Genomic DNA, 26,774 nt, shown 5'->3' with positions numbered 1-26,774 from the left:
GGCCATCCCTGAACCGTGTGTTTTTTCGTGTTTGAAACCCTCGGCTATCCTTCATTTCTTTTCTTTGTTTGTTTGTTTGGTTTGGGCCACGTAACGTGGCTTGCGGGATCTTAGTTCCCCGAACAGGGATTGAACCTGGGACCCTAGCAGTGTCCTAACCACTAGACCGGCAGGGAATTCCCTACCCCTCCTTTAATACCGGCACCAGAACCGGTCTGTACGCTGCACACAGAAAAATCAGCTACATCACTTTATAGTCATGCCTCAAAAGAGGGGGAGATGGGAGCATGATGGGGTGATAGTGGGTTAGAGTTGAGAACCAAGCCAGAACTGAAGTTCCCACTTTTGTGACTAATTTCGTAAGTTGTTCTCCTGTCCCTCTAGGATTCCTAAGTGGATCATGATCCTGGCTTTCCCATAAAAGACAATAGAAATGCTCAGGATTTGGGGCTAAACTTCAGAGGGCCCCCAGAAAAACTTTGGCTACTCGAGGTGTTCATGTCTACCCTTAGAACAGCTTTCCTTGTCCGGAAGAGGGTGGAAGCCAGGGAGAATATGGAAAAGGGCCGGATCACCTGGGCCCCTGTGAGTGCCCTGACCTTGTCCAAGGCAGCCTTACTCACCGGCAGATGGCTGACTGGCTGTAGGCTGGGCCTTCCGTCGCGGTCAGAGCCTGACCCACCTGGGTCTGCGTGAGGCCCAGGGATAGCCGCCGGATCTTAAAGTTCTTGGCAAACTCCCGGATCTCTTCTAAGTTGATCCCGTCCTCATCCAGACTCGGGGTATGTGGCTCTAGGCCAGAGGAAGGGGGCAGGGGTGTGTGTAAGACAGACAACCTTCACTGCTTATCTTGCCCATTGGCCTAGCCTGGTGCTGTAGTGAGGGATAAGGACATTTGACAAAAGACCTATGTACCCTTAAGACCCTCATCACCCCTGTCCCCAAGACATATAAAACTTGGGGGTAAGGGGCCAGGACCAATGTGCATAGAGGTAGAGGCCTATTTTCAAGTTCTTCCAGCTCTAACTGTTGACCCTCCCCCATTCTCCCCAGCCTGGCCCCAAGCACACCTGTTGGCCATCCACATTCCTCAAATGCTGGGTGAGAGACCATAAGGGAGACAGCCAATGGCTTGGCTTCTCAGAGAAGCAGCCAGACAGCTGGCTAAGCAGCCTCCACCATCATCATGCATAGAATGCAGCTCCACAGAATGAGAATAAGAAAGCCAGTTCCTGGCAATGGGCCTGTGCCCTTCCCCTGTGGACTCAAGGAAGTTTATTAAGGGGAGCGTCATCTGATGAGGTCATCTAATGAGGTCAAATAAATGCCTCTCCCCTTCTCCACAGCCTCTCTAGAAGCCACTTACTGGACACCAGCTGGCTGACAGTAGGGGTCTCTGAGCAGGTGATCGGGATAGGAGCAGAGGCAGCTGGCTTGGCCGCTGGGGCTGGGCTGGCGATGACCACAGCTGGCTGGGGCATGGCCGCCGGGGGCTGGATGGGCTGCACCTGCGAGGAGAAGCGCCAACAAACCCCACTGCCCGCCTGCCTGTTTCAGGGGGGTGGAGTCTCTGGTGGGGCCAGAGGCAGGGCAAAAGTGGGCATGGAGGGACTTCCCTGGTGGAGCAGTGGTTAAGAACCCGACTGCCAATGCAGGGGACACGGGTTCGAGCCCTGGTCCGGGAAGATCCCACATGCCGTGGAGCAACTAAGCCTGCGAGCCACACAACTACTGAACCCGGGTGCCACAACTACTGAAGCCGCGCACCTAGAGCCTGTGCTCCGCAACAAGAGAAGTCACCACAATGAGAAGCCTGAGCACCGCAACGAAGAGTAGCCCCTGCTCGCCGCCACTAGAGAAAGCCCACATGCAGCAACGAAGACCCAACACAGCCAAAAATAAATTAATTGATTAATTAATTTTTTTAAAAAAGTGGGCATGGAATCCTCACTCACCCAGCACACTCCTACCTGTGCCCCACCAAAAAGCAAGACTAGAAGCTACGCACTAGCACCCACCCAATGATAATGACCTCCAAAATAAGCATAGAACGTGCCCCACCAAGCCGGGGCCTTGTTGCTGCCTATGACCCGGGCAGGTCAGAGGCTCAGAAAGGTTCAGCACACCTGGTCAAAGCCCCAACAAGTGTCCGCCCTTGAGATAACTGCTCTCAAATCTCTGCCCTCAAAGGAGAAACCTCGGGGCTTCCCTGGTGGCGCAGTGGTTGAGAGTCCGCCTGCCGATGCAGGGTGTGCCCCGGTCCGGGAGGATCCCACATGCCGCAGAGTGGCTGGGCCCGTGAGCCATGGCCGCTGAGCCTGCGCGTCCGGAGCCTGTGCTCCGCAGCGGGAGAGGCCACAACAGTGAGAGGCCCGCGTACTGCAAAAAAAAAAAAAAAAGGAGAAACCTAAACCTGATTCTAGAGCCTCCAGGCCCCAAATATCCATTAATAGGGAACTGGCAAATGACTTCTGAGACCTCTCTACATTAAGATACTGTGCAGCCATGACAAAGAATAAGGTTTCTCTCTTAACTGCTGCCATGGAAAGAGCTCCGAGTCACAGTGCTAAGTGAAAGAAAAAAAAGTAAGATGAAAAACAGTTTTTATGGAATAATTCCTTTAAAAAGACATATGAATTACCCGGAAAAAAAAAAAATCTTGAGGCATATAAAGCAAACTGTCAACAGAAGTCATCTCTGGAAGTAGAGTTAGAAGGGATTTTTACCTTTTGACATCACACATAATGTTAGAATTTTTATAAATAACATGTATCGAATTTATAATCAGGAGAAACTATAAATATATGAAATTAGTATTTTTAGTATGATTCTTTTTTGTTTTGTTCTGTTTTTGCGGTATGCGGGCCTTTCACTGTTGTGGCCTCTCCCACTATGGAGCACAGGCTCCGGACGCGCAGGCTCAGCGGCCATGGCTCACGGGCCCAGCCGCTCCGCGGCATGTGGGATCTTCCCGGACTGGGGCACGAACCCGTGTCCCCTGAGTCATCGGCAGGCGGACTCTCAACCTCTGCGCCACCAGGGAAGCCCTAGTATGATTTTTTTTTAAAGCTTCCTGAAAGTGCAGATTCCTTTAGGATGGGTCCTGTTCCCTGAATTCTACCTCCTGGTAGCTTCAAGTCATTCCCTCGTAATCCCCAGGGCCTTGTTCAGAGCTCCTTGTCTCTGGCTAGAATTGTTTAAGCTGTCTCCTAACAGGGATGATGATTCAAGTCTCACCACAGTCCAATTCTTGACTCCACCTGGATAACGGAAGGAATTTTTTAAATGCAAATCTAATCAGCCGCTTCCCTGCTAAAAACCCTCCCGTGACTCCCCACTACCTAATATGAGTGATGACAATAAAAGCACCATTTTTCAAGTGCTCTCTGTGTACCAGAGTATAAACTGCCTTATGTGTAATCTATCCTTTAACATTCATAACCTTCTGAAGTTGGTACTCTTATCACCTCCATTTTATAGATGAGGCTAAGAGGTTATGCAATGAAGCTGGGAAGCTACATACCACTAACTCGTTAGGGATGTGAATTCTTGGACGCCACTCCAGACCTACTAACTCAGAGGCTCTGGGGTCGGGCCCGGGAATCTGCATCCCAGCAAGCCCTCCAGTTGGTTCTGCCGCACACTCCCGTTTGAGAACCTCTGCTCTGGCACACTGTACTTCCTGCAATTCTGTGGAGGTAGAACACTCTCTCATCCAACTCATCCCTTTAGATTCGTTCAGTGTCCTACTCTACGAAGCCTTGTCAAACTCCCCAGTCTGCTGAGAGCTCCCTTCTCTGGGTTCCCAAAGCACCTTCTCCTGACCCTATCACAGCCTTTGCCACGCTGACTTATAACTGTCTCTGATGCTGGGCTACCTAAGGTTAGGAAGGGCATCTTATTCAGCTCTACATCTTCGGCACCTGGAATATAGTAGGCACTCAAAAACTGCTCCTAGAATGAACACATAAATGAATAATCAATGCCACAGTGCAGGGCGGAGGGGTGGAGGGATGAAGGGGTGAAGGGGGAGAGGGTACAGAACGAACCTCCCAGGGCCTTTCGAGCGATTTGTTCACCCTGGAGCTGGCCGAGGCCCAGTTTACTTTGACCACCCCTGCCTGGCTTTCTCAGAGTGCTATTGACCTCTGAGGGCACATATACACATGCTGGGTGTGTGTAGGTAAGGGGTCAGGGGACGGTGGTGCTGTTTTCCCAGGCAGAGAATGCGTGGACTCGTGTGAACCTTCTACCCTGGAATCTCCCCCCGCTTTGGGGAGGTGCCCTGCTTTCCCAGGGGCTTCAGGAAATAGTGTCGTCCCGCTCACAGCCTGGAGGGAGGCCACCCATGCCAGACGGCACTGCCTGCCCCCATCCCCCAACCCAGCCCTTGTACCTCACTCTTAGCGGGGGACTCAGGAGTGCTTGGCTTCCGGACAGCCACGGGAGAAGGCAGGGGGCTGCTGGCCAGGGCTGCGATCACCTGGCCCTGGGCGTTCAACAACAGCTGGGGGGTCACAGCCTGGACCTGCAGGCTTTGGGCTGGTGCTGGGGCCGCCATGCTGGCCGAGTTCACTACCCACGGAAGTGTTCCAATAACCTGGGGGGAAACATAGGGACCCCAAGTGTGAGGGCAGCGTCCAGGTCCACCCCCAACCCAAATCCCCACATTGGCAGGAAGGGACTGAGACAAATCACTTAACCCCTCTGGGCCTGTGTCCTCACAGAAAGTGAAGGATTCCCACTCTAGGGGCCGCTTCCTTTATTCTCTCTCCAGGGCCGTGGTGGGGCAGGAGTAGGTTTGCATGTGCATTCAGACAGATCTGGATGTGAATCCCTGCTCTGCCACATTTTAACGGTGCGGCTTAATTTCTCTGAACCTCAGCCTTCTCCCCTGTAAAACGGGAATAAAAATCTCCACCCAGTAGGTGTGTACTCAACAAGAAGTGGGATAATGTACGAGAAAGCACCTAGCACAGAGGCTGGTCACAAAGTGAGTGTTCCGTAAACGAAAACCCCCAGCTAGAGTGAGTACCACCAGGGCTGGATGGGGGCTACGCCCCTGCCTGGCCTCAGCATCAGCAGAGAGCTGTCACACAAGAGGTATGAACAGCAGCTCGTCACCCTAGTTGAGCTCCCATGACCCTCAGCCCACGTCCTGCCCCTCGTCCACAGCCAGCATCTCCACCAGTCCCCACCCCTCGGCCTGGCTTTGACCACTTGCCTGTCCCTGAGCGTTGGTGAGGATCTGACTGCTGATCCCCGGCATGCTGGGAACGGCGTTGGCAATGACCGGAGTTGCAGTGAGGGAGCCCAGGATCTGGGTCTGTCCCCCGAGGGAAGCAGCACTGATCTGTGGGTGGAGGAAGAGCCTTGCTCAGAGGCGATGGGGCGAGAAAGAGCCCAAGGCAGAGGGAAGAGGGCCGAGGGTACTGGGGCAGGGGGGATAGATGCTGGGCAGAGGTAAATGTGGGCTGCAGGCCCAAGTCCACCAGCTGAACAGTGTCCAGGGCCAGGGGCTGCAGGGGGTGAGCAGGGAAGGGCGGGGTCGCAGTCATGGAGGAGTAACTCTGGCTGATCTTTTGGGCTAGCCCTGGGAGAGTAGAAAGGCCAGACTGGAGGGGCTGATGTGACTCTAGTCACATCTAACAGCCTCTAACTCCACCTTAGCGACAGCTCACAAGTTTGCAATCCCCAGACATCATCCCACCCTCCAAGGCTGGTCCAGTGGTTCAGGTTCTGGAGGATTTGCCCAGCCCTCTTGGCAGAGGTTGTCTGCTCTTGTCTGGGACGGATGGGCTGGCAGCTGCAGGGGAAGGCCTCAGAAGGAGCCCATCTGTGCCGAAGTGTTGCAAGAGAGCCGTGTTCAGGGGGCTGGTCCTCTACCTCCTTCCTCCCCCGAGGGAAGGGTCAGGTTCACCCTTGGCCAGAGATTCGGTCCATCCCCGTTTAGCCCCTGGTGGGGGCAGCAGCTTACGATTCCTGGGCTAAACGCGAAGCCTGCAGGCTGAACGGTGATCTGTGGGGGGCTGTCCACTGGCTTGGGGGTGGGGGCAGTCGCGGTGGCAGCAGTGGGCTGCGGCAGAATGGCAGGTGTGGTCTGCAGCAGCGGCTGGGTCTGGATCAGCGTCTGGGGCTGGGCTGGCGGTCGGGGCCGGGTGGGCGAGGAGGCCTGGGCCGGTGGGGCAGCTTGTACAGGTGCTGGGAGAGCGGCGTTCAGCACGGCAGCTGCTACGGAGCAAGGCAGAGACAGAGGTGCTCAAACGCCTAGCCGTAGCCCAGGGAGGCTCCAATCCCAAGGGATCTGGCACGAGAACGAGGGGGGGTTGGGGCAGGGGGGACAGGCAGCTGTGATTCACTTGATCTTGGCGGGGGCGGCACACGCCAACTTCTCTCATCCCCCCTCCCTTGGGCCTGGAGAGGTGTAGATTGAAAACCAGAAGTTGAATCTTCTTGCAGTCCTTCTCAGGAGGCTGGTCACGGGGTGAGTTCTGGCGTAGGGGGGAGGGGTAGTCTCAGACAGTTGGCTGAAGGAAGAGAGGCCTGCTGGGCCAGCAGGGTACCATGGCCTAGAGTCCCAAGGTGGTGCAGCAGCTCTGTGGCTGGGTGCCTGGGACACCAGATCCAGACTCCAGGGCTGTCGCCCTGGGAGGGCCGCGGGTTTGGAGTCCAACATGGCAAGCACACGTGCAGGGATGGTAGTGTAAGGTGGTGGGGAGCCTGGTGCAGTCCTGGGGAGAGTTGCCGTTACCTTGGAGACCGGCTAAAGGTGGCTTGAAAATTCCCCCCGTGGGAGAAGCAGCGGTCAGTCCTGGGAGGGCAGCCACGGTTGCTGTAGGAATTGTCCACACGGCCAGCCCCTGCTGACCAGCCACTTGACCTGCAATACTGATGGGGATAAGAAGAGGTTGAGTAACTGCCCCTGCTGGAACCATAACTCCTGTCAGAACTGTGGCTAAGTTTTCCTGAGTCAAGACCTGCAAAAGCAAACGAGATTTCAGAAAGAAAAGAAAAAATACAAAATCAACATCGACAGCGCAAACACTGGGTCTCTCAGACCCAGCTGAGCACACACAAAGCATTCTGAGGGCAGTGGGAAAAGGCCGCATGAGGGCGGGGAAGAGACAAGCCCTAGCGGGAGGCCCAACCCCGCCCAAGGGGGCACCTGGACTGGACTATACCGCCTTCAGAGAAGCAGCTCATATCAGGGACAGGGCCTAGCCCTGCTCAAGGGCCAGGAAGGGTCACAGGCCTCTCCCACCACGGTCTGGTGCCTCCCAAGCCTTCCCCAGGCCCTTGCCCACAGGACCAATGCTTTGTGGCCAGGAAGCAGGGGGCAGGGGCTGGTGGAACCAAGTGGTCAAGACCCACAGGGGCCTCCGGGAGGTTCTGATGGAGGACAATCCTGACGGATGCCTTGGAGAACTGTGCTTGCAGTGAAAGGTCACAGGGAGCTCAGCATGCCTGGAGGCCCCTGGAGACAGCTTCTCACTGAGCTGGGGCTGCCCCTGGCTCTAAATGAGGACCAAAAAGCCATGAACTCTTCTAGGCATCCCCTAGAGGGGCTGACAAGGGTATTCACTCACTTAGTCATTAGATGACTTGAAGGAGTTAATGTAATCTCTATAATCCTTCCTGAACCCAAGGAGATTACCTGGCAAATGCAGATCTACTTTTCCCAGGGGGCCTGACCTGGGGCAGGGGAGAGGCCAGGGGTACCTAGTAGGAGACTCCCTCCCTCGAGCCACAGCCCCTTCCCCGTCCTGCCTCATGAAGTTCCCAGATCCCACGGCCAGCCCATGTTGGCTATCCCATGCCTTGCTCCTGCCCACTGCCCTCTGTCCAGCTCCCTGGGGTGGCCCTTACCTGGGGGGCAGCTTGTACAGCCAGTGGCGTCAGGGTCTGCGATGCCTGAGGCTGGCATGGGGCTTGGCTGAAGGTGGCAACGGCAGGGGCAGGGCTCGGAGGCATCCCCGGGAGTGACTTCACTTCACGTGGCATTGGGACAAAGAGGGACAAGGAGTGAGCCTGGGTGAGCGTGAGGACCCTCAGCCCTACCTTGTATTTCTGCATAACCCGAGGCCAATCACTGGCCTTCCCTGGCCCACAGAGGCAGCTTCCCAAAAGCTATGGGTAGTGAGAATAGGAGGCTGGAGAGCCCGGTGCCAGACCTGGAAGGTAGGCCACCCTCTTCTCACAGGTGGATGAAGAAAATGCAGACCCAGGCACAGCTGGGTATCAGTCTCTCATCTCCTGGCTCTGTAGGATGCTAGGACCTATCACATAATCAGTAGTAGAAAGGAACACGTGTCAGGGAGAGAAGGAGCTAGAATCAATGGGATCGACTGGCTCATCCAGCAACTGGATCATTGTTCAACCTTCAGGCTACTTTTTGGACGCAGGTGCTGGCTTGGGGAAGGGGCAGGACTCCTGTAGGGTGAAGTCTTGGAAGTGACATGTCTTGGATACACTCAGGATTAACGGGGCTCTCCGGGCCAGGCAGCTTTTCTTCTTGCCATTCCCTGAGGTCTGAAGTCTGGGTGAGAGCTTCTAGGAAGTTCTAAAGGAACTTCCTATGCATTGGAACTTTTCACCCAGGTGAGAGCTTCCTCTTGCCACCTGGATTTAGTTAGGTACTGGGACCCGTACCAGGAAACCTCTTTAAAGCCACACAACAATGCGGAGAGGGGTTATTATTTAATATATGGTGAGACATTAAAGAGAATCTAGGTGTTGTGTGTTCGACCAGATCAGCGGTTTCTTTTTTAATTTTTTTTTTTATACAGCAGGTTCTCATTAGTTATCCATTTTATACATATTAGTGTATATATGTCAATCCCGATCTCCCAATTCATCACACCAGTGGCTTCTAAATACTGACTGGGTATAGGTTTCCAGGCCCTAGTCTAGGCCTACTGAGTCAGAATGTCCAGGAGTGGAGGCCAGGAACCTTTCATCTCTCTCTTTTTCTTTTAAGCTCCCTTGTGATACAGCACACAGACAAAGTGGGAACCACTGAACTAGATAACCTTCCAAGGCTGCATTCCCAGCCTGTGTTTTAATCTGGAAAGGCACCAACCTAACTAAGGACTAGACTGTTTACAGTATATAATTTAAAAATCCAGATTGCTTAAAGAATGAAAGAGACAAGCAACAACCACAAAAGCCTTATAAAATACTAAAGAAAACAAAATGGCAGATTTATCTCCACTGTGAAGGGGAGATACATTTCTAACTATTGGAAAAAAAAAAATCAGAGAAGGATAATCTGAACCTCTGGAAATTTAAAAAATATTTTGCTTGACAAAGTATAATGAAACCTAAAAAGGAAAGTGAGGAAATGGGAATGTGATAGACACGAGTGATGAAAGCTTACCATGTGTACAGTCATTTCGTTAGGATATGCTGTATTTCCAGAGTAGGACCATGGGCCCTAGGGTCTGCCTACATTTAGGGTTTTTGTAGCTTCCTGCTAGACTGCTTTTCAGGAAGACTGAACCAGTTTATAGCACCATCAACAATGTACCTGTTTCTCACAGCACCACCCAATTTAGGTTTTATCACTGTTTATTTATTTTTCTGGCTTAATAGGCATAGGTGGTACCTCATAGCCAATTACTTTTTCCCTCATTGACGGCAAGATTTTGTATTTTTCCGTGTGATGACTTCCTCCTGTGTAAACAATTGGCTTCTCTTCAAAAGGAATTTGGGTGGACTACACCTCAAACAAAAATAAAATTAAAGGGCCACTCAAAGCAGCACTGTTTATGACAATGAAAAATCAGACAGTTTGATAATAGCCAAAACCAGAATCAGATGAGTGAATCTGTCAATAAAGGACATGGAATATGAAATAATATGGTGGTAAGTGTCATGCTACTTAGCCTGCCCTCAGGGGCCACACCTATAAAAATGTGTATGTGTGACAAGGTTTGGGTAATAATTTAGAGTGACACAAATCACTAGATTCTTTTTTCATCCTGAAAGTTTCCTATTACTTAGTTTTATTTTGTTTTAAGAGGAAACACTTCTCAATATTACATACACAGAAACGTCCCATCAAAGCCACAGTTTAAGCTGGCAGCTCCTTAGGAGGTACCATCAACATACCACCCTTCCCTGCTTGACAATGGCTGAAATTCCTTTATAAAGAAGACTTTGGTGAAAAGCTTAAGTATACAAACCTCTGGAAGAAGATGCACACTACCATGAACGCTCATGCTAAGTTGTAAATAATTGATCTCTGATCAATTCCTGAGAGCAGGTTTTGGATAAGGAGCAGAATTAAGGCGCCAGAGATACGGAAGATGGATGAAAGGGTAAAAAAGGAAGTTAAGGCACTGTGGATAAACCCGGAAAGAAATGGAAAGGGTGGCCGAGACGGAGAATCCTTGTCTTTCCTGTCTGCTCACCAGGGCACTGGCCCATGGGAGCAGGTGGTGGCTCATCCTGGCCTCAACAAGGAAGTAGAACATTTCCAGGCTAGGGGAAAATGGTCACCTCTCTTGTCATTCCTTTACTCAAAAGGAGAAAAGATAACCCGGGTTACCAGCGTCCCAAATGGATCTGCACACTGATTTGCGAGTAGAACGAGGGAGGTGAGATCTGGCAGGGGTTTTGTTAAAGAGTTGCCTGTTCTCTTTGCTCTCTTCTTGTCTCCCCCTCTTGGCCCACACCCTCTCCCCCAACCACATCTCCAATCTAGGGAAGGGGCGAAGTTCAGCAGAAAGCAAGGGGAGATGAATCATGGCTTTCTGGGGGAATTGGCAAGAGAGGCCCCAGGCTTCCTGCAAAAGGTGTTAATAAGGTGTTAATGAGGAAAGTCAATGAAAGGGTGCCCTGTGCCCAGAGAGCAGTGCCTAGGACCAGCCCCAGCTTCTAGAACAGCCCAGGCGGTCTCACAGCTGTACTGCAGGGTCATCAGGGGAGACAGCGTGAGTCAATCAGCCATATACATTCCACATGCAGGAGAATCAAACTCATGCCCTGAAGTCATCTTTGGAGAATAAGAGCACAAATAAGCCCACCAGGCTAGACTCATGCCAGCCCAGCTGGGAGTGAGGGGCTGGGATTCTACAAGGCCCTCCCTAACACACACATCCTTAGTCCAAGGTGGGTGTGATGGCCTCCCATCCCCAACTCCTGGCACCGCCCAGCTCTACCACAAAAGGTACTGATTTGGAAGGGCCGTCAGGATCCTGAAGGCTTAGTCCTCTCCGCCTTGAGCTTGAGGGTCTGGTTTAGACCCGGCAGCCCTCTCTGAGGTTAATTCAATCCCCTCACCCTGACCCATCCCAGTTTAGGTCTGTAAGTGACTGAAACCAGAGCTAAAGTTCCAGGGACAAGGAGTGGCCTAGGAGCTGACCAACAGTACAGATTGTGACCAGGGGCTGTCCAGTGGACAGGATGACAGTGAGACCCTAAAGCCACCTAGCCCCCTCCGGCTTCGTGCTGGCTCTCCAGGGGGGAACACAGGATGGGACTCAGGCGGAGCAATGCCACATGGGAGCAGGTAGCCTCGTACCAGTTGCCTCTGCGGAGGAGTCTGGGTTGTCTGGCCCAGCTTCACCAGCAGCTTCACCGGCTTTGGTGGGGCCTCCGCTCTGGGAGCCCTCGGCGGCCACACCTTCCAGTGCTTTGCCCTCCTCCTCAGCAGGGATCTGGGCATCCACTCCAACCTCCAGAACTCGGATGGTCTCATGGCCTGACATCACGATGACCTGCAAACAGAGGACGGGGACACTGCTGGGGGGAGGGACGGATCAGCCCTGGGGAACCGGAGCTCTGGGTATGGCTGAGGGAGAGAGGAGAGAGCATGTCAGGATGCAGACCTCCTGGCTCAAGGACTGTGTGCCCTGTGAGAATTCCAGAGCCTGGAGCAGACTGCAGCTCCCTGATTCCAGGGAAGGAGGTACTAGGAGAAAGTAGGCCCTGGTGACAGGGAGAAGGGCCTGACACAAGCTAGGAAAAGTCCCACAGAGCCAGACCACTTGGGGACATTTCTGTTTGTTTCCTCTCTTGGGTTCAGTAGAGGGAGTGGTAAAGTCCTCTCCCACAGCCTTGCAAGGTTGTCTTCTTGGCTGCTAGGATATTGGAGTGTGATTACGATGGCCCCTAACACCATATCCACAGCTTACGCTGGGACAAGAAGCAAATCCCTCTTCACGTCCCTTGAGTTATTATAGGAGTGGAAAATGAATGCTCCACGATACTGAGTAACTTTTTAAGCTCATGGTTCCTTTATTTCCAAAACTCTGGGGTGCGGGCCAAGATTTCCCTCCAAGCCAACTTCCTGAAGCGAGGGTCAGGAATCCTGAAGACGTGGCCTCTCGCTGGCCCTCCTGGACTAGAGCTTTGTACCCTGTGGGCCTGCAGCTCCAGTGTGCCTTCTGCTGTGGGCGTGCTCCGACCTGGAGCAGAGCCCCCACGCCCAGCAATGCAGGCAGCCCCTGGGCCTCCTCGGAACACTGGGTCCCCTTTCCTGCTGAAAGAGCCAGCACTCAGTGCTTTACCTCCAGCACTGACATGCTTCCAACTGGGCCATTCAAGAGTCAGGGACACCCGGTACATTAAAAAGCTCTGTGTCAGGCCTTGCTCCGCCTAGGCCTGAAGACACTCCCACAACACGCTCCTTAGGCCTGAAAACTGGATCCAGCCAGAGACTGCTGGAAAAAAGCAACACTGTGACCCATCAGGGGAGTAAGAGTGCAATAACCGCCCCCCCCCCCCCCAGCAGTTCCCTTTCTGACTCAAACTTGGCCTGTGAAGGACTTTACTCCCATCACATTTTAAGACATGTTAGTTAATCTTTTTTCTCCTTTTAAAAATTACATAAGTCGGAAATTCCCTGGCATCTCACTGCCAGGGGCCTGGGTTCGATCCCTGGTTAGGGAACTAAGATTCCATAAACCACGCTCTCCAAAGAAAAAAAAAATTACATAAGTAATAAAAGGTCATTGCAAGAAAAATTAGAAAATGATATATAAGCAAGAAAAAAAATTAATTCCCTGATATCCAAATCTTTCCCCATGTTAACTTATACATATTTTCACATTTTAACTTCACTTTTTAAAGTCACAGCTTAAGTCCCCAAACCCAGCCCCTGAGAAATCCTAGCTGGCAACTACATCTGGATAGGTAAAGTGACGATCTGGACGGGTGTTTCTGGTAAGAAACAGACGAGGGGCTCTATGGAGTTTTCTTCCTTGGTCCATTACCCTCACTCCCCCACCTCTTCCTGCCCCAGAAGATACCTGCTCATTGACAGTCAGAGATGAGTCTGGCCCGGCTCCAGGATCCATGGTCACTTGTCAGGGTGGGGTGGGGCTGGCCCACACCTACACATCCTGCAGGGTGAGATGGGATGGGAAAAGCAAAGGCTGATGCGACATAGTAATAAAAGTTCCATGCCATCTCAGAAAGTCAGAAGTAGAATGGAAGGAAGAGAGAGGAGCTAAGGTCTCCCAGGTATGTGTAGAAGTAAAGGAAATAGGATTCTAAGGACTTTAAAACTAAAGTGTCTCACTTCCTACAGCATCCTAGGAGAACCTACACTCAAGAGGAGCGAGTGTGACAAGAGGAAAGAGGGGGCCAGGCATCTTTCCCTGGGAGTTCCCCAGTCCAGTGGGAAAGAGCAGACCCAGTAGAGCCCAAGGTGACTTTGACCCAGACTCTCAGAACCAGACACAAGTAAGGAGCACACTGGGTATCAGGGCATGTCTCAGGGGAGGGGTCTGAGTGGACTTCCTGGAAGAGATGGTAAAGATAGGAATAAATTACAACAGTTGTCTCAGACGAATGTGTCTGATTATCACCTGGAACACATCAAAAATGCAGGACCCCCCCACCCCGATTTCCCCAGACCAAACATCCCCAGAGTCTGATTTAGTAGGTGGGTGCCCCAAAATCAGCACTCAGGGGATTCTGTGGCAGTGGTCCGAGAACCATACTGGTCTTTGACATGGGAGGCAGGACAACATCCCAGATGGTGCAGCAGCTGCCACACGCAGTGAGACAGAGTGAAACAAGCCCTTGCGAGAAACAGGCGGTCGTGCTGGAGCCACAAACCACAGTCACAAGAAACAGAGGTAATCAAGGGGACAACTAGCTTTAGGCACTTATATAGAAAAGAGTAAGTTAACCTCTATTCTGGGTGCCCACTGTGCTAAGCATTTTACGGAACACTAATTCACATCATTACTCGTGCCAGCTGGGGGATGGGAGCATTAGTATCGCCATGTTATGGATGAGGACACGAAGCTCGGAGAAGTGTTCCGGATTCCTCACCTTTCTCTTCCTCTTCCTCTTCTATCCCTGGGTCTGCTTCGTTTCTTTTCTTTTTTTTTTTTTTTTTTGTTATCTTATTAATTGAGGTAAAATTCACATAACATCAAATTTACCATTTTAAAGTGTATGACTCAATGGAATTCAGTACATTTACAATGTTGTGCAACGATCACCACTATTTAGTTCCAGAACATTTTCATCATCCAAAAGGAAATCCCATACCCATGAGCAGTGCTTCCCCTGCCAACCCCCAGCCCCTGGCAACCACGAATCTGCTTTGTCTCTGTGGATTTGCCTATTCCCAATATTTCATATAAACGGAATCATACAATATGGGGCCGTTTTGTGTCTGGCTTCTTTTACTTTGCAGAAGGTTTTCAAGGTTCATCTGTGATGCAGCATGTATCAGTGCTTCATTTCTTTTCACAGAAAAGAACTGTGAAAAAATTCCATTGTATGGGCTCTCGCACTCTCTGGGGAAGGCGGAAGCACAGGTAAACCAAGATTTCATTTCCAAGATGGAAAGTCCATCAGACTCAGCTGTGACTTTACCCAGCGCTCCACAGGTCTGTGCCAATCCAACACCTCCCCCACACGAATAGTTCAAGAAAACAATCTGTGAGTGCAACACTTAGAGAACGATTAAGGAAAACAAGATCTTCATTTAATTCCCATAATTAAATGGCGTGGTAAAGTGTCTTAAAGTCAAGAATGAAAAAAACAATCATTTTGACCCACCTCCTAGAGTAATGGAAATAAAACCAAAAATAAACAAATGGGACCTAATGAAACTTAAAAGCTTTTGCACAGCAAAGGAAACTATAAACAAGACGAAAAGACAACCCTCAGAATGGGAGAAAATATTTGCAAATGAATCAAGGGACAAAGGATTAATCTCCAAAATATATAAACAGCCCATGCAGCTCAATATTAAAAAAACAAACAACCCAATCAAAAAATGGGCAGAAGACCTAAATAGACATTTCTCCAAAGAAGACATACAGATGGCCAAGAGGCACATGAAAAGCTGCTCAACATCACTAATTATTAGAGAAACGCAAATCAAAACTACAATGAGGTATCACCTCACACTGGTTAGAATGGGCATCACCAGAAAATCTACAAACAACAAATGCTAGAGAGGGTATGAAGAAAAGGGAACCCTCTTGCACTGTTGGTGGGAATGTAAATTTACACAGCCACTATGGAGAACAGTATGGAGGTTCCTTAAAAAACTAAAAATAGGGCTTCCCTTGTGGCACAGTGGTTAAGAACCTGCCTGCCAATGCAGGGGACACAGGTTCGAGCCCTGGTCCGGGAAGATCTCACATGCCTTGGAGCAACTAAGCCCGTGCGCCACAACTACCGAAGCCTGCGTGCCCAGAGCCTGTGCTCCGCAACAAGAGAAGTCACCGCTATGAGAAGCCCACGCACCGCAAAGAAGAGTAGCCCCTGCTTGCCACAACTAGAGAAAGCCTGTGCGCAGCAACAAAGACCCAACGCAGCCAAAAATAAAATAAATTTAAAAAAGAGTTCCACTATAAAAAAAAAAACAACTAAAAATACAATTACCATATGACCCAGCAATCCCACTACTGGACATATACCCAGAGAAAACCATAATTCAAAAAGACACATACACCCCAATGTTCATTGCAGCACTATTTACAATAGCCAGGTCATGGAAGCAACGTAAATGCCCATCGACTGATGAATAGATATAGAAGATGTGGTACATATATACAATGGAATATTACTCAGCCATAAAAAGGAACGAAATCGCGTCATTTGTAGAGATGTGGATGAACTTAGAGACTGTCATACAGAGTGAAGTAAGTCAGAAAGAGAAAAACAATATCGTATATTAACGCATATATGTGGAACCTAGAAAAATGGTACAGATGAACTGGTTTGCGGGGCAGAAATAGAGACACAGATGTAGAGAACAAATGTATGGACACCAAGGGGGGGAAGTGTGGGGGGGTGGTGGTGGTGCGATGAACTGGGAGATTGGGATTGACATGTATACATTAATATGTATAAAATGGATAACTAATAAGAACCTGCTATATAAAAATAAATAAATAAATAAATAAATAAAAATTTTTAAAAATCAGATCTTTTCAGAGAAGCCAGCATCTTTAGCAGAAGAAAACTGGAATTTCAAGAAAATTTTAAACACATAGTGAGGTAGAAGAAAATACACATTTGAAAAATACTTTTAAGAATATCGATGCAAGTGAATCTAAATCACTGGATACTGGGTCACGCAGAGGTCTCCAAAATGATTTTGTGAATGAGAATTCTTCCCAAACAAGGATTAAATGAAGAAAAAGCAAAATAGATGGAGATTCGGGAGAAAGAAGACCTTCTTCACAGGCTAAAACTAGTCAAAATGTATCACTCAAAGAATGACCTGTCCCAGTTACAGCTGTTAATAAGGAAGTGAAGAAGTTGTAGGCAGGTGTTCCTCTGTGAGCTGCAATCAACTATGTCTGAAAAGAACAAGAAACTGAACCTCACCCATTTTTTTTTTTTTTTTTTGCCTCACCCATTTGATAGATCACTGTGTGTAAGATGATAAATTGCTACACTCTAACAGAAATGAAGAAGAATTCCTACGAGTTTCATTCATATTTTTTTCTCCAGAGTATCTTTGAGAATGACAACATAATAAAAAAGATGCTTATATATTTTAAAGAGAAGGTATCAACCACTAGAGCTTAGAGAAAGGTATCCTGATGAAAGCCAATTTGGGAACTCTGTTATTATCTAAATATAAACCAAGTTCTAAAATGAAAATTCAGTATTTTGGATAAATTTGCTAAAGGAAACAACATTTAAATAAATATGAAAAATGTTAATAATGATTAAAAAATAATTTGGACAATCCTGGAAGTAGTTTTAATACATTGTTTATTGTGGTAAAAAAAAAAAGTTTTATTGTAAATGTTAAAAAACAGTCCAACCAGGTGAATGTCTAAACCAAAATGGGTCTAAAAATGCCTGCCTCTCTCATTTTATGACCCTTGTTTCCATCCATTTATCACATATTTCCATCTGGCTGGTCTAGTAGATAAACTCATATGTCAAAAAAAAATTCCAGCGTATAGATATGCCCTATTTTGTTTATCCATTCATCTGCTGATGGACGTTTGGGTTGCTTCTACCTTTTGGCTACTGTGAATAGGGCATCTATGAAACTTTGTGTACAAGTGTTTGTTGCAACACCTGTTTTCAATTTTGGGGTATATACCTAGGAGTGCAATTGCTGGCTCACCCTAGGGGTTTTAGGGTTTCCACCCCAATGACTGTGGTAAATAGTACATCTGGATGGCCTCCTTTGAGCTCATGATGCCATGCAGTGCCCACAGCCTGACAGCAGTGAAGAGAGATGATCGACTGTCTGTTTTAAGAGAAGGGGCTCTTATGATCACCCCAGCAGTAGAACTCCAGTACACACATAGATCATGGTTAAAGCTAGGACAGGAAGCAGTGCCCAGACAGAGCCTCCTCCTTTGCCTTCTTTTTTTTTTTTTTTTAATTTTTAATTTATTTTTGGCTGCATTGGGTCTTCGTTGCTGCGCGTGGGCTTTCTCTAGTTGCGGCGAGCGGGGGATACTCTTCCTTGTGGTGCGCAGGCTTCTCATTGCGGTGGCTTCTCTTGTTGTGGAGCACGGGCTCTAGGCGTGTGAGCTTCAGTAGTTGTGGCTCGTGAGCTCTAAAGCGCAGGCTCAGTAGTTGTGGCACGGGCCTAGTTGCTCCGCGGCATGTGGGATCTTCCCGGATCAGGGCTTGAACCCGTGTCCCCTGCATTGGCAGGCGGATTCTTAACCACTGTGCCACCAAGGCGGTCCCGGGATTCAGACTTTTAACTCAGACTCATTTCTGTGCTTTTAATCACTTTACACTTAATGTGTCTGAGGTTTTCAAGGTGTAAAGTACCTTCTCATTATAATCATTTTTGGGGGTGGAGAGCACTCTGCTTGTATTGAAAGAATGGCTGGTTAAGCTGGAATGAGTTTTACTGGTATTCACGGGAAAGAAAGCCACATTTGTTATGGGAAATTACCTTTCAAATTTTTGACATAATCCTCTCCAGCAAGGTTGTTTGTTGACATCAGCATCTCCAGCTCTACACCACATTTATATTTAAATTGTGCACCTACTTACCTCCTGCAGAGCTGCCATCTAAAAAGGCCACAAGGACAGGAAGCAGGAGATTAGTATAGATTGGTAGCTGGGCTCCCAAGACGGTCTCACCCAGTCTGACAACCACCAAGTCTAACTCTCCAGCTTAGACCTCACCTGGGAACTTCAGACTCATATATCCAACTACCTACTGACTGCTCACATCATCTCCTACTCAACATGTTCAAAACCAAACTCCTGATTTCTACCCCAGACCTGCTCCATCTGCCTGTACCCTTCCCCATCTCAGCAAACGGCAGCTTCATCCTTCCACAGACGCTCAGGCCCCAAGCCTTGCCATCATCCTTGCCTTCTCTCTTACATCTACCTATACATCTAATAGTAACTCCTTCAAATCGTGTTGGCTGTCTCTTCCAGTGCGCCCAGAATCCCCCCACTTCTTATCACTACCACCATGGTCCATGCGGATGTAGTAGCTGGTGTAAAGAAACACGAGACGGCCTCCCCTCCTGCTTGGCAAGCATCGTCTGCCTTGTTCTTAAGTCGTGAGTCTCCAGGCAGGTTGCTACCTCTTTCAGGTTTTCATTGTCTGATGGATTTTCTGCCTATCCTCCCGCCCTTCTCCATTTCTGGCCCCAGGACATAGATTTCCCTTCCCACTTGCTGAAAAATAATCATCATCAATAGTTTATTGGTCTTGGGATAAACCATAATGGAAAGAATATAAAACAGAATGTATATGTGTGTGTAACTGAGTCACTTTGCCGTACAACAGAAATTAACACAACATTGTAAATCAACTATACTTCAATTAAAAAATAAATTTAAAAAATAGTTTATTGGAACCCAGTCCCTTTACACATAGTATTACAGTGAGCACTCTTTGGAGACAGACTTCTGGGTTCACCATCTCAGCTTTGATATTCACTAGCTGTGGGACTCGGGTCAGATGATTTAACCTCTCTGCCTCAGTTTCCTCATCTGTAAAAATGAGAGTAATAACACCTACTTCATAGGGCTATTATGAGGACTGAATAAATTAATGCATGTAAAAAGTTTAGATCCATCCCTGGCACACAGTAAGTGCTCAGAAGATGGTAGGTATTATAAAAATTTACATACATTATCTCATTTAAATTTAGTATAGCAGTTAGGAACCTAGGTTCACCTCTCAGTTTCACCATTTCTTAGCTGTGAGGCCTTGGACAAGGACCTAGCCTCTCCATGCCTCAGTTACCATATTTGAAACAGGGATAGCTAGCGTTGTAGTAAATTGTATAAGGGTTCAATAAATGTTAACTATTGTCATTCAGTTTTGACACCAGCCCCATGAGACCACAGAGCAAACACATAGTGAAGCTTGACCAATTGTGTCACTGTCTGCAGGTGGGCGGATTACTCTCTGTTTTTTCAGGGATAAATAATAAGAGAGCTTATCTTGGAATTATATCGTACAAAGCACAAATAAAAATTAGCTATTACGATCCCCATTTTTATTGATGAGAAAGCTGATGATCAAAGAGAGGTAAGGGCATAGGCTTAGGATAAAAACCTAAAACAAATCCCAGCTTGGTCATGAAATAGCTGTGCCATCCTGGGCAAATGATTTAATCTCTTTGAAGTTTAATTTCCTTATCTTTAAAATGCTGATTAAATGGGCAAGACTTGTGGGGTTGTTATGATGATGATATGAGATCTGTAAGTAAAATGCTTAACATGGTATTCTTACTATGACTCTCATTTTTATCTACAGGAAGATGGAGGTTGAGAGAGGTCAGGTGACTTGCCCAAGGGCACAGAGAGTCTGTGGCAGATTCAAACTTCAAGGCCACATCCACCTGCTCCAGATTCCTGTCCTCCTGACACCACACTAAGCCTCCATTCAGGAAATGGGAGGAAGGCTGACGGGGGCTGCTCTGGCCCCCAAGGATCAGGACACACTGGAAAATGGAAGCTCTCAGTTCTGCTCCAGGCTTAATTTATTAACTTCCCTCCCCACACCCCGATTCATGGACAGAGATAAATGACTTGCCAAGCTATTGGTAGACCGGCTAGGCACACACATGGGCCAGAAGGGAAGGAAAGGGCAAAAGATAGGAAAGTCGTGAACAACCTTAATTCTCCTTTCCCAACCTACCATTTGTAATCTTACACATATATAGTCAAACAGTAAAGTCTAGTTTAATAGGATAGATTTAGTTTCTGCCCCCATCCCCTTGTGCCCAAACTTGATTCACCCAGGCAGGGGGAAGGGAGGGGGCAAATGAAATGTGAACAATAACAAGTAGGTATGTTCCCCCACTAGACTGTAAGGACCAAGAAGGCATATCCACTTATCATCATATCCCAGAGTCTAGTATAATTCCTGGTACACAACAGAGGTTAATGAATATGAGAGGAAAACATAAATTATGATGTCGGATCATATCATTTAGCCTGCTCATATTTCCTACCTCCTCCTCAAAACACACAGCCTATTTCAAATTTTGTGCCCTCGTTCCCAATGCTAGGGCTGCTTAAAAACGATTTCAAAGTAGTATTAAGTTCTGGAGAACCCCAGTCACACTCGCCCCTTCCTAACGTGCCGGTCCAGCTCCTCATTCCCAAGCCTTCCGTCATTTGTCCAGTTTCTCCCGAGTCCCACTCCATCTGTGGCCTGACTGACCCTCATTTTGACACAGAAGGAGCTTGGGGTTTAAAGGCAGAAGACCCACATTGAGTACTGCTTCTGTTTCAGGTAACCCCTCAAAGCCGCAGTTTCGTTATCTATGAAATGGGGCTAAATTATAGTACCTACCCCATTGGCTATTGTTAAATCGATAACATTTATGGAAGGCTCTTAGAACAGGGCCTGGCACACAGCAAACACTATGTAATTGCTTTAAATTGAAGTAAAGCATGCATATAAAATGTTTTTAATTGTAAAGTGTTATAAAAAATGTGTAAGATTACTACTATGACTTTATAGTGAGTAAATCTTTGGGAGGGGGGGATATGATCTTGTCCCAAGTTCCTTCACAATGCAGAGAAACCTTAGAGAAGAAAATTTCTTCTATTTCTTTTTTTTTTTTTGCGGTACGCGGGCCTCTCACTGCTGTGGCCTCTCCCGCTGCGGAGCACAGGCTCCAGACGCGCAGGTTCAGCGGCCATGGCTCACGGGCCCAGCCGCTCCGCGGCATGTGGGATCTTCCCGGACCGGGGCACGAACACGTGTCCCCTGCATCGGCAGGCAGACTCTCAACTACTGAGCCACCAGGGAAGCCCTGACTCATTTCTTAATTGCTAGGTAGTAACTCCAAGAAGAGAATAGCCCATCTCTCTCTCTCTCTCTCTCTCTCACTCTCATTCTCTCTCACTCTCTCTCTCTCTCTCTCTCTCTCACACACACACACACACACACACACACACACACACACACACACACACACACACACACACTATCACTCTATATTATCTTGTTTGTTTTCACATTTATGATCTGCCTGTCCCCACCTCCACTCTCAAACCGGAGTTAAAACTCCAAGACAGGGGAAGTTCTGTCTGTATTGTTCAGAACTGGCACAGAGTGGATATTTTTGTTGCACTAATGAACAAATGGATGAAGGTATACCGCAGATATGCAAAGAAGTACCAGGTCACAGAAATACCACGCTGAGAACCAACCCGGACTTCAATCAAAATGGAATATACAAAAAAAAAAAAAAAAAAAAGGAATATACAGGGCTTCCCTGGTGGCGCAGTGGTTGAGAGTCCGCCTGCCAATGCAGGGGATACGGGTTCGTCCCCTGGTCCGGGAAGATCCCACGTGCCGCGGAGCGGCTGGGCCCGTGAGCCATGGCCGCTGAGCCTGCGCGTCCGGAGCCTGTGCTCCGCAACGGGAGAGGCCACAACAGTGAGAGGCCCGCGTACCGCAAAAAAAAAAAAAAAAAAAAGGAATATACAAAATTATTCCTCAGAAGGCCCTGCTGGTCAATGGTGGCTGCCTTAGATTATCAAGAAAAGGGAGGTGGGATATTGCCTATGAACAATTGAAGACCAGCCTTCTACTTTTGGAACAAGGAATATGGAAGAGCAAATTCTAGCTCTCTGCAAAGAGCTTCTTCTCATTTGCCCACGAAGGCTGCCCGACCGCGTTTTATTTCCCCCCCACGCGCCCGCACATGAGGCTGTTCTGTGAAGATTTGGGGCTTCCAATGACAAATAAGTAGGGGATCCCAACGCTAAAGTGGAGGTTACAAGGCACCCTGGGGCTCCCCCGGCCTTGCCAGGTGAGAATGCCCAGGGAAGCACATATCAGGTCCATTATGATGACTATTTGTTAATAATAATATTGTCACTAAATATTTATGAAGTGCTCATGCTCAGCTATACGGTGACACTCCCACCACTCCGCCACCCTTCCCGCAGCACCCAGCTCCCTAACCCCGAGACCCACAGTCCTCCCGGTGCACTGTGGTTGGAGAGAATTGTGACAGGTAGCTCTGGCCGCTTCAGTTGACCTTAACTGCTGGGAACCCAGGCGTCCAGGTCCTCCAGTGGCGCGAGAATCCATTCGCGGTCGCCACGGGGTCTTGTAAAAACGTCCCCTTGGTCCGTACCCCACCTGGGCTCCAGGAGCAGAAATGGGGAGGGGCCAGGTCCAAGCTCCCCACGGGGTCCACCTGGCGGCTGCCCCCTCCTCTCCTCAGTCCAGACCAGCCCAGGCAGGCAGGCGAGGGCGCGACCCCCGGGGTCTCCGGTCCACAGCAGGCGGCCGCTAGCCATCCCACTCCCAGAGCTCCCCGCCGCTCCGGCCCAGCATCCAGGAGCCGCGGCCCCGCGGCATTTTTTCTCTTTATCATAAATATATAAATTATGCTAATTACGGGCATTGCATATTAACCAAACCCGAAACCTCCCCTGCCCGGCCCCCTCCCCCTCCGTGCAAACCCCTCCCCGCCCCGGACCCCGCTACTTACCGGAGCCCGAGCCGCCTTCGCCCCGGGTGCCCGGCGTCAACCGATTAGAGATTCATCTCACAGCTCGAGCCAGGGGGCCGGGGGCCGGGGCCGGGGCAGCCGCCGCCCTCAGACAAAGAAGCCAGTGCGGCTTGGCTGGGCTCGGCTCGGCCCGGGAGCCGGTCTGGACCCGCCGCCGCCCCCGGGCCCCCAGCCCGGGCTGGGCAGAGCCGAAGGGGACCCCGCGGGCTGCGCTGGGCGGAGAGGGGACGGGCGGGAAGCGAGAAGGGGGAGCAGTGTGGGGGGCGGTCAGGTATATATATATTTTTCTCCTCTCCCCCCTTCCACGGCCCCCCCTCCTTTTTCTCCCCCCCCCCCCTTTTTTCCCTCCTTCTGCTACTTGGATTTTTTTAGCTGCTGCGTCATGAGCATAATTTATGCAAAGAGCTTTGCCGCATGCTGCACCGCGCGCGCCAGCCGCCGGGGGCGGCGGGCTGGGCGGGCCGGCGAAGAAGGGAGGGGATCTGGGGAGGCGAGAACGAGCGATTGGGGCGGGGAGCCGGGGGGCTCAGACCCTTGCCACCCCGGAGGCCCCAGAGGCGCCCTCCCCGGACAGGAGTGGAAGGCCGGTGGGGCGGGTCACGCAGCCCCCTCCGAGGTGCCGCTTCAGGTCGTTCCATTTGGGAAGGTGCGGGAGTGGGCGCGGGAGCACAGGAGTCCGGAGTGGGGACCCTGTGCCACATTCCCGTCAGCCTAGGATTGGGGCCGTGACTCCCAGCGGCCGCCTTTCCTCTCTGGGTTAGTCAGTTGCCCTCCTCAACGTTGAAAGTCAAGTCCATGTCCATTCCCAAGCCCCAGGCCGGAACCTCACTGCGAGAAAAGGGAGGGAACGCAGACATCGCTCAGCCAGGGCCTAACCAACCTTTTGAGCAGCTGTGCCCCAGCTCCATCTCACGGAGGGGACCCTGGGCCTGAAAGCTCCCAAACCCCCACCTCAAGAGCAGTTGTGGGCTGTCTTGACTAAAGACAGCTTTCCTGCTTTCTTGACCAAGTAGACTAGGAAATGTAAAATATAGACAAAGTTCTGTGGCACGGAGAAAAAACAAGTTTCTGCTTTGGTGGTGGTGATGGCAAGGAGGGTTTGGTTTATTTAATAGAGGCTCTTGAAGGTATGGAAAGGGGAAGGAATAAGACGAGGCACCGTTTGGGGCTGAGGGCAAATGGACGGAGAAGTAGTTGACAAAGAAGCCTGTGCTCCGCCACGGGAGAGGCTACAACAGTGAGAGGCCCGCGTACCGCAAAAAAAATAAAAAAAAAAAGAAGAAGAAGAAGGAGTTGGAAGAACAAAGGGGAAGAGAAAGAATGAGGGGAGGCGAGTTGGGGAGGAGGGAGCACTGTAAATCCAGTAAGCTGTGGATCCCAACGTTGAGGCAGCCTGCCATCAGCCTGGGCTGCTTCCCCTTTGCCCCTTCATCCACTGCCACCCCTCCCCCCTTGTGATGAGCTAAGCATAGATGAGTTAGAGGTAGTGTGGGAATAGAGGTGGAGCCCTCAGCCCATTGCTGCTTAACGCCTCCTCCCATGGAAGGGCACTGGGAGGGGAGAGGAGAAGAGAGCTCTTCCACTAGAAGTTCAGGCAGGTAGTTTAACTTCTTCATTACTTTTAAAATAAAGAGGGTGATACCTATAATCATTACTTCACAAAGTTAAGAAGTTTAATTGTGAGCCTGTATGTGAAAAAACTTTGGAAATATCTGTACGATAGTTTTAATCTGTTTTTTAGGCTCTAGACGCGCAGGCTCAGCGGCCATGGCTCACGGGTCCAGCCGCTCCGCAGCATGTGGGATCTTCCCGGACCGGGGCACGAACCTATGTCCCCTGCATCAGGAGGCAGACTCTCAACCACTGCACCACCAGGGAAGCCTCAGTTTTAACCTGTTATAACTGGCCTTGTGAAACTAATACATGACACGGTGGTATAGCTCTTGGGCGTTTTTGTTTGGTCTGTAGTCCCTATGGTCCTTCCTCTCAGACTGTAAATTCCTCAAGAGCACAGATTGTGACTTACTAATTTTCGGATTTCCTACTGCTCTTTAATGTGAAGAAGAGGCTCAGTATTGTTATTGAATGTTGTCACACGAAGACAAAAACTCTTAGTCTATGTGACTTGGTTTGGTGCTACACACAGATAAATCAAATGCTTTGGATGACACGAACATCAGGGATAGTATGAAGGAAGAAATGGATGTGATCAAAGGGGTTCATGGACACATACATCAAAATGTTAATTGTGGGGCTTCCCTGGTGGCGCAGTGGTTAAGAATCCTCCTGCCAATGCAGCAGACACAGGTTCGAGCCCTGGTCCGGGAAGATCCCACATGCCGTGGATCAACTAAGCCCATGCGCCACATCTGTTGAGGCTGCGCTCTAGAGCTGGTGAGCCACAACTACTGAAGCCCACGCACCTAGAGCCCACGCTCCGCAACAAGACCGCAAAGAGAAGCCCACGCGCCGCAACAAACAGTAGCCCCCGCTCGCTCGCCACAACTAAGAAGCCCACGCATAGCAACGGAGACCCAACACAGCCAAAAGTAAATAAATTGATTATTTTTTTAAATGTTAATTGTGGTTTTCTTTGGGAAAAGGAAGCCTTAATTTTATATTGTATACACTTCTGCTTAAATTTTTGATGCTGAACATATACTACGTTTTTGTTGAAATTTTTTATTGGGGTATAACATGCACACAGCAAAGTACACAAATCTTAAATGTACATCTTGATGAATTATTTATATATATATAAAATATTATCTACATATATTACTTGCATACATCTACATATATAATAGATTACATATATTATTTATATATTTATTATAATCATTATATTTTATTATATCACACACATATATATATTTTATAAATATATACAAAATCGGGCTTCCCAGGTGGCGCAGTGGTTGAGAGTCCGCCTGCCGATGCAGGGGACACGGGTTCGTGCCCCGGTCCGGGAAGATCCCACATGCCGCAGAGCGACTGGGCCCGTGAGCCATGGCCGCTGAGCCTGCGCGTCCGGAGCCTGTGCCCCGCAACAGGAGAGGCCGCAGCGGTGAGAGGCCCACGTACCCCCCACCACACACACCATATATATATATATATATATATATATATATATATATATATATATATACAAAAAAAATATATATATATATACAAAATCACCACCCACGACATGATGTAGAGCATTTCCAACAGCTGAGAAGACTCCCCTGTGTTCCTTGTTAAGTAAACTTCCAGTTATCACCATAGCTTAATTTTGCTCGTTCTTGAACTTCATATAAATGGAATCAGACAGCATGTGTACTCTTTTGTGTCTGGCTTCTGTTACTCAGCATATGT

General features: G+C 49.2%; 1 protein-coding gene and 1 pseudogene across 11 annotated transcripts in view; one reads left to right on the top strand and one right to left on the bottom strand.

Annotated features, from left to right (window-relative positions):
* Nucleotides 1-26,774, bottom strand: part of POU6F1 (POU class 6 homeobox 1) — a 70,499-nt gene that overhangs the window by 3,793 nt on the left and 39,932 nt on the right. For 4 of the 11 annotated variants that reach the window (XM_073788670.1, XM_073788671.1, XM_019947197.3 and 1 more), the window contains 9 exons: nucleotides 13,254-13,346; nucleotides 11,525-11,720; nucleotides 7,867-7,988; nucleotides 6,752-6,977; nucleotides 5,978-6,231; nucleotides 5,225-5,353; nucleotides 4,397-4,600; nucleotides 1,367-1,508; nucleotides 624-792 (listed from right to left, as the gene is read on the bottom strand). In XM_073788670.1, coding sequence (XP_073644771.1) covers nucleotides 624-792; nucleotides 1,367-1,508; nucleotides 4,397-4,600; nucleotides 5,225-5,353; nucleotides 5,978-6,231; nucleotides 6,752-6,977; nucleotides 7,867-7,988; nucleotides 11,525-11,720; nucleotides 13,254-13,301 — 1,490 coding nt within the window. In that variant the 5' untranslated portion in view covers nucleotides 13,302-13,346. Of the gene's footprint in view, nucleotides 1-623; nucleotides 793-1,366; nucleotides 1,509-4,396; nucleotides 4,601-5,224; nucleotides 5,354-5,977; nucleotides 6,232-6,751; nucleotides 6,978-7,866; nucleotides 7,989-11,524; nucleotides 11,721-13,253; nucleotides 13,347-14,286; nucleotides 14,370-18,358; nucleotides 18,478-23,396; nucleotides 23,717-26,774 lie in introns of those variants that run through there. The other 7 variants (XR_012324399.1, XR_012324400.1, XM_073788668.1 and 4 more) reach the window with 5 other exon arrangements.
* On the top strand, nucleotides 14,619-17,014 carry LOC117314255 (swi5-dependent recombination DNA repair protein 1 homolog; annotated as a pseudogene).

The sequence above is a fragment of the Tursiops truncatus genome, chromosome 11 (assembly GCF_011762595.2).
Source record: "Tursiops truncatus isolate mTurTru1 chromosome 11, mTurTru1.mat.Y, whole genome shotgun sequence".
NCBI lineage: Eukaryota > Metazoa > Chordata > Mammalia > Artiodactyla > Delphinidae > Tursiops > Tursiops truncatus.
The sequence above is the reverse complement of the archived record's forward strand: the minus strand, read 5'-3'. Positions and strand labels throughout refer to the sequence as shown.